This window comes from Bombus impatiens, unplaced genomic scaffold, assembly GCF_000188095.3.
Source record: "Bombus impatiens unplaced genomic scaffold, BIMP_2.2 scf_0621, whole genome shotgun sequence".
NCBI lineage: Eukaryota > Metazoa > Arthropoda > Insecta > Hymenoptera > Apidae > Bombus > Bombus impatiens.
Window position 1 is genome coordinate 23,911 of NT_177040.1, and position 12,397 is coordinate 36,307.

General features: G+C 38.0%; 1 protein-coding gene across 2 annotated transcripts in view; it reads left to right on the plus strand.

The window, feature by feature from the left end:
• The first annotated feature begins 16 nt into the window (after positions 1-16).
• The window catches only part of LOC100744978 (homeobox protein Hox-B1a), a 25,448-nt gene continuing 13,067 nt past the window's right edge, over positions 17-12,397 (plus strand). For both annotated transcript variants that reach the window (XM_012389037.3, XM_003491716.4), the window contains exon 1: positions 17-1,599. In XM_012389037.3, coding sequence (XP_012244460.1) covers positions 657-1,599 — 943 coding nt within the window. In that variant the 5' untranslated portion in view covers positions 17-656. The remainder of the gene's footprint in view (positions 1,600-12,397) is intronic.

Genomic DNA, 12,397 nt, shown 5'->3' on the forward strand with positions numbered 1-12,397 from the left:
ATCTCACCTGCGTGCAGCGTTCGACCGTGCCGCCTTCCGCCAGACCAGTCCACCTAGCCAGTCCACTTCAGCGACTCTCGCCGACCGGATCGACGTCTACGCGTTCGCTGTTTCTCCGCTTACTTGCGCCAGCGACGACGCAATACCGCGTGCTCTGGCGGATTCCGGCAATCTGCCTCGGGATTTCTCGCGTATTCGCGATTTTCTAGATATTTTTGTCTACTACGACCAACTTGTTGACGTTGATCAGGGTTTGAACCACGCCGAGGATGTTAAAGTAAGGGGAGGAAGCTATGATGAAGTTGACTAACGTCTGAAAGCAAGTGAAACACTGCCAGAAGGAATATCGTACGCCTGGACTGTTGGTAAAAATAAGTGTGTCAACCAGTGATATTTCTGTGTTATAATCACAGCAAGCTCTTGATTTAAAGCTTTCCATTGATCATTACACAATTATCAAGCATCGTGGATACAGAAAAGTGTAGATGGAAGTCAACGTGGTAGCCGTTGGTCGAGATGTAAGCTAATCGCTGGAACGCTCCTTTCTCCGCAAATTGCTCTCTCCCTTCCTCAGTGAAAGAGTGCGCGCACCGAAGGACACGCTGGTAGCCCGGCAGCAGGTGGCCAATTGATGTATTCGCCTCCACGCCACGAGGATGATGATGATGGACATGGGCATGTACGGAACTTACGGCAAGCCTGACTCATACCCCAACTACGTGTGCACGGGTCAAGGAAATCATCATCATCATCAACCCGTGTCCGTCGGGGGACACGTGCCTGTGCCAGCTTCGCCGGAACTCGCTCCAGCACACTACTTCCCTCAGACTGCGGTCTCACCTTACTCGTCCTCTTCCTCGGAGAGCTTCCTGGCGTCAGAGTCAGCCACATCTTCCGGTACGCCTCCACAGGGCTTCTACTCGCCGTCGGCGGGTGTTCTGCACGAGGATGGTTCCACGACCGCGATAATCTCCTCGGAGAACGGTCTGAGTTATACTAATTTGGACTACGCTTCCTCGTCGTCATCGTACGGTCAGCAGCACCAGCACGCGAACGGCTCCCATGGATCGGTAGATCCTCACCAGAGTTACCACGTTCAGCAAGCGGCGTACAGAGACGACCATCATCATCATCACCATCCCGCTTCTTCCTCGGGCAACGGTCTTCATCAAGGTCCCATGATGACCGCTGGCCACTCGAGAACGGAGCACGACCAACAGTTGCACCATCAGTCTTCTAGTCATCACCATCATCACCACCATCATCATCACGAGCCCGACTATCAGCTCGCTGGTACCACCAACTATCTACATCAGCTGCCCACCACTGAAGACTCGCTTCACTATCATTCGCAAATCCGACAAAACGACTACAGTGCACATTCCGCTGGCCACTACAAAGAGGAAAATCCGGATCCATCGTGTTATCACGTGTTGCAACAGTCGGGCCATCCTCAACACCCGCACCAACATAGTCACGGACATCATCATCAACAGCATCCCCATAGTCACCATCCTCCGCAGCAGCAACAGCCGCAACAGCCACACGTACCCACTTACAAATGGATGCAAGTGAAGAGGAACGTGCCCAAACCAGCTGGTACGTATTTTGATATTCGATGATTTGGGAGGAGGTTTGACTGGCGTGAAATTACTGGTCCGTGGGGCGATCCGGAGGCAGCTCGTTATTCAGCTTCTGTTTATCCAACGAGATGACTATTTTAAGTGTCACTAGTGGGAGAATCGTGCCTGTCCACTCTATTGATTCCTATCTCATGGAAAATTAATGGTCAATCGAGAAGACGGTCCGATAGAGTTACTTTTCAATCTTGTATCTTCCACGATGGTTTCATTCGGCTTATCGTTGATTAATGCGGATGAAAAGTAGGTTCAGGTACCTTTTCGATATTTGATGCGTTTGATCTACGTACTTCGTCGACTTTAGTCATAAAGTCGTATATGGTTTGCAAATAGAGGTTATTTTCACTTCTTTCAATTCTTTGTAAAATCCAGGAAGAAGAATTGTCGTATTTAAATTTTTGAGTGATATGGACACAATTTACGAAATCTTAAAAAGTAGACAAAATTGTTTGTAATTTTAAAAAATATAGTGTCTAGAAAAAATGGCATTGTGCGTACCAAGTACTTAAGTCCACATATATCAAAAATATGAGTACAAAAATGTACCGTAAAAGTGAAATGTATAGAACGCTTCGTTGAAAAATCAGGATATTTGGCTGCACTTTTTGTAGCCTCAGTATATTCCTATGGTTCACATCCGACGTGTTAAAAACACGCAGCATTGGGGTTAGGTGTTAAAAAGAAAAAACAGGGAAATAGGTATTTTCCTTTCAACAGACTTCTCCATCGCTGCTTTCCACGTTACTCACCCCGAGTTCTTGGAACAACAATTTGTAACGTTTAAGTGTCGCGACACGACCCAATTGTCGCTCGTTGACGACACTTTACACAAGTTCGTGCATCTCGAATGGCCGTCGCTGGTGAAATCGTGACGCGGTCCATTCGAAGCATCGAAGTCGAGAGGTTTTTCGCCTGGGTGGTGAATTCAATTAAGATTGACGGACAACTAAAATGTGACGTACTTGTTGGCCGACGACCTAGTGCCTTTCAAACGCAAACTACACGTAACGAGATTAATAAAACGTGACACGTAATTCCGGTTCGACAGACATCATTAATCTTGCACATGCTTCTCAGCCGATCGCGATTAGCCACATTCCTGTCTTCGCGGAGCTAGCTATCATTATTATTCTTCAATTTATCATTACGATTAATTAAAAGTGAATGATTGGGTACACAGAATTTACCAAAGATCGGGTTGTTCGAAAAACGTCTTTATTAAAAATTTCCATTATGAAACTGCAATAAATTATTACCTTCGTTGAATATTAAAGCAAATTACCGAGAAACATAAAAAAGTCATTGATACGAGAGGTAGAAGTTCCTAGAGAAAGAGAAGAATTTTTTCAGTCAGCTGGAATATTCGCTTCTATATTTCTCATTGGTTAAATGTATTGGCAACTAAGTGATTACGGATTTCGTCATTAGGTGGTAATGGCAAAATCCGTAATCACTTAGTTGCCAACCTAAAAGTAAAATCTCATTATTATTTGTTGTGGTTTCTATAAAACTTATTCGAAAGACATAGATGAAATGCTTTAAAAGTTTGTAAAAGCTATTCGGAGAAATTCATTGTCAAAATGAATGAAAATGACGAAAAATTTTTTCAAGAGAGGATTCGTAAAGTAGCAGATGACAGGAAATCTGATTCTAATTAGACGTTTCATAACTCTCGCTACAAACTTCCCGAACAAGCTAATATTTTTCAACTCGAAATTGTTCTTATTTCACGCAATCAAATGAATCAAATACCAGACGCTTCAACGATGATTTGCAACATCGTAAAATCAAGATGTAGATATCGATTTCTACGTGACAAATTAAGAAGCACCGCTGATAATTACCGAGCCATGGTAACTAACTGTAATTATCTCGCGTGAAAATTACAAAGATACCGAAAGGAAGCGAAGAATGTTAGGTTAGACGAAAAGTATAACAAACACGTATATGTTTAACGTTTCTGTAGAAAGAAGACATCCACGCGGTTATTCGTGAGCCAGGTAGAAATCAAAATTCGATACAGTAAATGATAAGAGGGCTTACTGAGATAGAACGAAAATTTATCGGTATTTATACTGTCTTCGGCTGAGTTATTTAGCCGCTGTTTACGCCCGTGCGACAGTCGTAAACGAGCTTGATAAGATTATGCACACGAATGCAACGCGTAACAGAAGATACCCCAAGCTTTTACGAGAATACCGTAGCTCCACGACCATAAATCTACCACTTGCGAATCGCTCGTCGGCTATCTTTCTTCCCTACAAACTACTCTCCATTACTTCGCCACGATAGATCTCTGATGCTTTGATTCGTGGCGTCAAGCATTTGAACAAGTTATCATCGGAGTTATGACGTTAAAACTATGTTCTAATATTGGGTTGGCAACTAAGTGATTGTGGAATTTTTCATTAGATGGTATTGGCAAAATCTGCAATCACTTAATTACCAACCCAATAGTTGGTCAGTTTTCTGATAATTGGACCTTTTGAATTTCAACATTTTCCGATATTTCTTGGCATTTAGAGGATTTTGTATCTCAATAGCGGGAATTTTTGCAGCATCTGAAGAATCTTCAAGATCATTGACGCGCTATGTAGAAACGTTGGCATTTCGAAAATGTAAATTTAGAACACTTGGACGATTTGAAAAATGATCGTCGCGCTATGTGCGACAGTGATATCTGAAAAATCTGAAATCGAATATTCGGAATGATTGTCGTGTTACGTAACATACGATACTTGGAAGGTGTAGATTTATTACTGAAAACTAATAAATTGTTACTTGTTTCTTGTTTGAAAATTGATTGCTACTTTGTCTTATTCCTTTACATAGAACTGTAGATAGAAAATTGTAATGGCTATTTATCATTTCCTGAATCTTTTCTCTTTTTCCTTTTACAACATAAACGATCCTACTACAGCGTGTTTATACACGGAAAAAGATATTTCGTGCATACCAAACGCGATATATCACGCACGTTGGGTTCGATAGTGATCACGATAGATATCGAAAAGCCCTGATAAGATTCGCGCTTAAGAACGAAATTCTTGCACTCGAGTTATCTGATCATTTCGAAAGAAACGCCGCGGCGATAACAGGTATCGCGCCTGTAAAGCTTTAATTAAAAAGCGATATATTTTCGTAGCGCGTACGATCGTTTTGAGGCAAAAAGAAAAAAAAATAATGCTAACAACACATTGAAATGACCAAACGCTTAAAAAAAGGCAAAAAGAAAGGAAGGGAGGAAGAAAAAAAAATGAAAAATCATATAAAATGCTAATAATACAGAACTGAACGCGATAACCTAAAGATTGCACGAAAGACACGGTAATCACATTACGCAAAACGGCAATTGAATGTGACGGACGAACAATTTATCTCAGATAGATCGAGTGAAAAGTACCGAGTGGTTAAACGCCTAACGATTTGCATAAGTGCGTGTAATTATAAACGTGGAAACGAAAATAGGGGAGAAAAAAAAACACCAGGCGATTTGATCGAGCGCAGGACTCAGGTCGTGGCTAGTTCAGTTGTCAAACTGTTAAAAACTTCATGAATAAGCAACGCGCAACAACGCCTGTTATCGAGCAAAGATCAGTCGAATTCCGGCGATTTAAAGTCGATTTCCCCGCCCCATTCAACCAGCCGTATACGCAGAAAGGTATTTTCCATCAGACATTGCACCAGTTTCGTTATTACATAAACGAGAATATATAGAAGAAGGAATTTCAATTTTAACGACTAGCAGCTAATCGACCAATGAATAGGTACGAGGGAATAATCTAACGTGACTAGTTCGATTACTTGTTTTTTTTTTTAGAAAACCAAGGCATAAAAGTGATTAATAACAGGTAGTTAGAGGCATTGGAATGGAATTCGAAGGAGAATTACATTATGTAGTTTTCAGATGTTAAATCGATATTCGATGATAATATCGTTCTTGTTTTCAATAATTAACGTGCTGTTTTTTTCATTCACTCGGAGATTTAAGTCAGCTGATTTGATTCTTTGTAACAATACTTAATCGCCTAATTGTTTCTTCTATCTTATTATATACTAAGTTAACCTATCAACAATTCTTATTTTGTTTTAAATAAAGGAAAGGAATAATGCAATATCTCAGAAAGAAAATTGTAACAAATAAAACCTTCAAATAGGATATTTTTTCTTGTTATCTCTTTATTCAGAGGTAGGATCACAATAGCTATTATTTTATTCTATGGATAAATCTATCATACCGTTCTGAGCCAGAGAAACCTTTATTGCACATTCTTACATGAACTAGGGATAGAAAACAAAGAACATCTTAACTATCGATTAAATCTATCGATTGTAACTAGAACTATCTTCTAGTTACTATTTCTTGTAATTAACGCATCTGCATATGAATGACGAGCACGAACTCACGAGAAAGAAAACATCCCACTGACCTCACTAAGGAAATAAAATAGTCAATTCTGCACGTTTTGTTTACGACGAAACAACGAATGCGAATGGTTTGTTGAAAGAAACGAAGCATTGTTATTATATGTCGCTATCAACTGTTAGCAAGGCGCCACGGTGCTCACCCGTGACCACCAATAAGATAAACGGTCCATTGGGGAAGAATGTTGTCTTACATCATCAATTTATTATTATTTTGCCATTATATGCTTTGAATAATAAAAATATACCCGTGATATCCTCAGCGAAACATGTGATTTCGGCGTGGCAGTCAAAGTGTTAAACTACACATTTACTCAGCATCAATTTTCCCCGCTATATACATTAATATAATATTTACTGTATCGTGCCAATAATAAATACCAATGTCTAGTAACGAAATACTTTATACTCTTATAATTGAGAAATTATCTGAGAAAAAGTCCTACCTATATAAATTACTATAAATAACTACATAGATATATAAATTTTCTAATGGAATAGTTGAACTATTATACAAATTTGTATTCATTTTATGAATATGAAAAGAATATCTTTAAGGGCCATTACACTTATCAATTGAAAGGTATCTAATATTAAAAAGCCAGATTAATTAATATTTCAAACGCAACTTAGATATATACATTTTCTAATGGAACAGTTGAATTATTATACAAATTTGTATTCATTTTATAAATATGAAAAGAACATCTTCAAGAGTCATTACACTTATCAATTGAAAGGTATCTAATATTAAAAAGCCAGATTAATTAATATTTCAAACGCAACTTAGATATATACATTTTCTAATGGAACAGTTGAATTATTATACAAATTTGTATTCATTTTATAAATATGAAAAGAACATCTTTAAGAATCATTACACATCATTTGAAAGATATCTAATATTAAAAAGCCAGATTAATTAATATTTCAAACGCAACCTAGATATATACATTTTCTAATGGAATAGTTGAATTACTGTACAAATTTGTATTCATTTTATAAATATGAAAAGAACATCTTTAAGGGCCATTACACTTATCAATTGAAAGGTATCTAATATTAAAAACCCAGATTAATTAATATTTCAAACGCAATTTACTCAGTTCACGAAAAAAGTCTTTCAATTATTTATTAAGCAGAAAAACGATCCTGTCAGCCATCCTTAACATCCTAAATCCGTCGTCGAGGAATTACTTTACCCTGAACGGAGACATTGCGGAAACGATTTAAAAATTGAAATCAAGGTGTCGTAAAAATACGATAAGAAGGCAGTAGGAGGCTCGAAGCGTTCCCCTCTCTGATAATTTGCTTAACAGCGAACAGGGTTGCAAGCAATCGCCGGGTTCGAGCAGCTAAGCCTAGCCCGTTGAATGGAGCTTGTCAGGATTACCAGCGTTTCGCTTAATAGCTCATTATAATCGAATTAATAACGCCGGCCGAGAAGTCACCGGGGGTGACGCTTATTACACCGGGACATGCAAACGAAACGTTGAGCCGCCCTCGCCGCGCTCACCCCTTTACCCTTCGCCGCCACGAGCTTCCGGTCCCGCGTTCCTTATCCGCGATTTCCACGCGGCAATAGAATCTAACGATCTCCGGCCGAAGGTTTTAGATTAAGGAACCGTGACTGCCATCGACGTTATCGATACGACGTTATCCCACCTGATACCATTCGAAAAACATTGCGTATCTTTTTATCTTTTTACTTATTTTACTGAATTCTCTCCAGCGACAGATATTTTCAAGTATATTGTGTTTTTATGTAAAGTAGCTCAGAACCTTTGCTCAGTTCCTCTTGACATTCTTTCAGTCCCAGCTTTTTTTGTGAAACGTGTGAAAGAAAAGCAGGATCCTGAAAATTGTTTCAAGATATATCATACACTTAAAAATTAGTAAATACAACGATAGTGTGAATGGTACTTAAGTGAATTTGTTATTTCCTTTGTTTATTTAAATTGTCTTATCTTTTAGTTAAAGTAAATTTCAAACAAACCTCTTGAAAGTGTTGGCAGCTGCTGGTAACGAAACTGAAATAAAATTCCGAGTGCAAAGGGTTAATACGCTCGATGTTGTGTATGTTCAACGTTATATTTTGACAAATTACTGTATATTGTATATATTATAGTCTCACCTTGCAAGAATATTCGATATGTTACTTGGCATACTGTACAATTAATTCAACGACAAATGGATTTGTTTTTAGTGAATCCCTTTCTGGTGTATATCTGCATTACGTTGTCTTGTCTCACAATCCTGAAACATTATATAACAACCATAAGAAAAACAACAAAAGACGAAGCTTCTGAAGCTCATTGGTTTTATAAAAGAATTACCTACAAATGATGAATGTCATTATTATCTAAATAAAATCTACATTAATAGAAGATCTTAAAAGATCTTTTATGCAAATAAAAAACGATACAGAAAATTAGAAAATTATTTAATAAAACTTACTATCAATCTGCGTTCGTCGAATAAAACTTTCGTCCAACGGATGTAACGCAATTCCAGAGGAGAGGCAGCTTCTTAACGGAAATAACGAGATGGGCGGAGCAAAATGGAGGGGGATTTCGAGAGATTTTGGTTGGTGAAGTTTTTTGGTTGGCCAGCAGAGCACAATAGCTGTGCTTTTTCCCTCGATGCTTCCATAATGCGTTCCGGGGGTCCATGGAATCTCTATGGGGACGCCCGGTGTGGACCACCACCCTTCTTCATGAGAAAAGCAGGAGAAAAAGGCCAACAGAAAAGGGAGAAAGAGAGAAGAAACAAGCGTCACGGGGCTGTCAGCTCTCCCGATTTATCATACACCACTCGATTTCTTCTCTCTTGTAATCAATAGCAGGATTGGCCAACACGCTCGAGGAAAAAACGACGGAACAAATAAGCAAGCCCCTGCACGAGACAGTAGTAATTCCCTGTATTCGTGCTGGTTTTAGAAACTAACACGTTACCTCGTCATGTATGTATATGTACTCACTTTTTCCCTCCTCTAATAACAGAGAATGCTTGAATAGGTAGAATTATTCGAATTTTTCTGCAATCACTGCCTTTTATTAAAAGGAACTTGTTTGGTAACAGAATATAATTTTCTAGATAGCCACAGGTTATAAAAGCGACATAGATTCAATGGTAAAAATTTCTTTACAACTTATTTCATAGAAAGTAAGAATAGATGGAACTATTGGAGTTTCTCTAGAATCACTATTTTATACTACAGGAATCTTCTTTAACAACAGAATACATATGTATATATGATCTTTTGATAATTGTCTCATCTCACAGAATTGTTCTATTCTATAGAATGGGTTCTATTGGGTTGGCGGATTTTGTCATTAGGTGATAATGCTTCACTTAGCAATCACTTAGTTGCCAGTCCAATATATTTATTGAAAATGTTGTTATTTCTGTATTTAGAGGTAGGATCGCAATAGCTATTATTTTATTCTTTGGATGAATCTATCACACCGTTCTGAGTCGAAAAACCTTTATTACACTTTCTTACATGGGCTAGGGATAAAAACAAAAGAATATCTTAAACCTATCAATTAAATCCATCGATTATATCTAGAAGTATCTTCTAGTTACTAATTATTGTAATTAGCGCATCTGCATATGGATGGCGGGCGCGAACTCGCGTTGTCATTTTCAACAGAAAATTTCGTTACGATTTAAGTCATAAAAAAGTAATGAAACTTTAGATATCAAAAAATCTTGGAACTATTGGAACTTCTCTCGAATCACTATTTTATACTACAAAATCTTCTCTAACAACAGAATACATATATATATATATATATATGATCTTTTAACAATTGCCTTATCTCACAGAATTGTCATGGGTTCTGTACCTATTGAAAACTTCATTACGATTTAAGTTATAAAAAAGTAATGAAACCGTAGATATGAACAAATCTTGAAAAATCGAGAAAATAAGGACAAATAAGAAACTAAAGAAGAAAATTGAGATCATCTGATGTTGGAACTTTTAAAAATTAGACACAGTGATGAAATCGTATTATAAATAAGAAATCGGACGTACCACAAAGCCTGTTACAATAAAATGAAGTCTGAATAATGCCCCGAAATATTACAAATTAGGTAATTTAGCATAAATCAGGGCTAATGCAAAAAAGTGCAGAAGCAATTGTAAGGAATCGCTGCTAGTCGAATTGGTTGCCGTGTTTTCGCCATTTCGCCAGTTTTACGGCACATTTCGCGTTACTTACGAAGAGAGTAGGCGGCCAGTTTCATTGCACGCTTTCGTTCGTCCACGAACGTCGGCCCTTTACGTTCCACCGTGTATACACACCAGCTTTCTTGTGCTGCTGCTTTACGACGTCACGTCACGTATCGAGCTAACCTTCAAATCGACTTCATCAATCGCAATGCTGCTGACGAGAGCGTGCCAGTAAAAACCTTATCTCAAGAATCGTGTCGTTTATCGAGTAAATTGAACACGTTTTGAATATATTCTAAGACAGATAAAGGAAAGACTGAATTTTTATTTTTTTCCAAAATTTGGATCGTTTTAAAATGCAGATAAATCTATCTATGATTAGTTAAAAGACTTTGTGACTATGAAATTACAATATTAGACATTTTGATTATTAATTCATTGTTATGTTTTAATTCGCCATTATGTTATTTTGTTAAACAATAATGAAGTGGAAATTTACTGACATGGTAAAATAGCCAGACTTAACAAATATATGTTAAAATTCTTCATTGTTTGGAGAATCAGAATAAAATACAATACTAATAACTGGACAATGGTTTTTTATACTTGTCTATTGATTGTTATCTGCACTATGTTCAAGGATAATTCCAAAACATTGAACACGAAGCAGTTCTTCCTGAATTTCCTGCTGCTACGTTTTCCTCGTGGACTTCGTAACACACAGCTACAGTTACCATAACACTTCAAACAAGTAAGAAAACGAAAAATCTCTGATCGAGCTAGAGAAATCAGCGTCGAGCGATTTTGAAAAAGGAAAAGCTCATAGAAACAATAACAAATTCTGTAAAAAGTGGGAAGCAAAGAGAATTGCAAAAATACAAATAACACGATCGACGAACGTTTAACATCAGCGAAATCGTCTAACTTGAGAAGAAGCAGGAGAAACAAAAGTGGAAAAAGGATGTGAACGAAATAACACGGCACGGATGCAACTGACGTGTTCCTCGTGCGCAAAAAGACCAAATTATCGCAAACCTAAACCGTCCGTGATCATAAGCCAGCGATTAGATTGAACAGGAAGAGGATAAGAAAAATGGAAAACGCGAGCGATATAAGTGGAGTGCAAAATAGAAAGAATGAGACGTCGTGAAGTAATGGTAAAAGGAAAATTCTTAAAGAAGAACGAGGTGTAGCATTAAAACGTGTGTGAAAGTCAACTAAAACAACGAGAGCAGAATATTAAAAGATCTGAAAATTGCAACAACAGAAAGCAATTTATAAAAGTAGGAAACACGTAATTCCCAAATACTTACAATAAGGAACACATAAACAATGTTATTTGTTGCAAACTATTCTTATCACACACTGTGTATCTCACATCCTGTTTCACCCACGCTACCTTCTCCTTAACTTAATTTTCAGCGAGCAATAAATACCCAAATACTAAACTCACCATAGAAAATTCAACTCTGGATAAAATCAAGAAATAAAACCAATGAAACTGAATTGCAGTAAAAAGCTGCGTAAACCATTTCCAAATACTACAATTATTCTACAAAATTCCTTCCACGAAAATATAAAATAAAACCAACTGAAGCCAAATGGAACTATTGGGTTGGCAACTAAGTGACTGCGGCTTTTGTCGATACCACCTAATGACAAAATCCGCAATCACTTAGTTGCTAACCTAATAAACTGTCTAAAAAGTTGAATAAACTATTTCTCCTCTTGTTTCACCAAACAAAAATACTTTTAACATTTCCAGCAAAAATTTACAGCATCGTTCTTTCATTGCCAATGTTAAGAAATATTTGAACAGTAGAAAAACACGATTAGATGAAAAATAAGCGCAAGAACGTGGCAGAATTAAAGAACAGCTTCTCTCTTTCTCTGTGGCCGGAAAGGCTCAAGTACTTGGTACACGAAGAGCGGAAGAAAACAGAACGAAGAAGCAAGAGGTAGGTCGGTCAGTTTGCGAGCGAAGGTAGAGTGGAGCGGCTGACCAAGCAAGCAAGGAAGCAAGCAAGCAAGCAGTCAAGCAGGCAGGGCAGCGTGTTGCGGCGCGGCTGGGGCCGTCGGCGGACGCGTGAGTGAGTGGCCGATATCTCGCGAGGGGATCAGAGGATCGTTCGCGTGTTTCCACCCGGGCTGC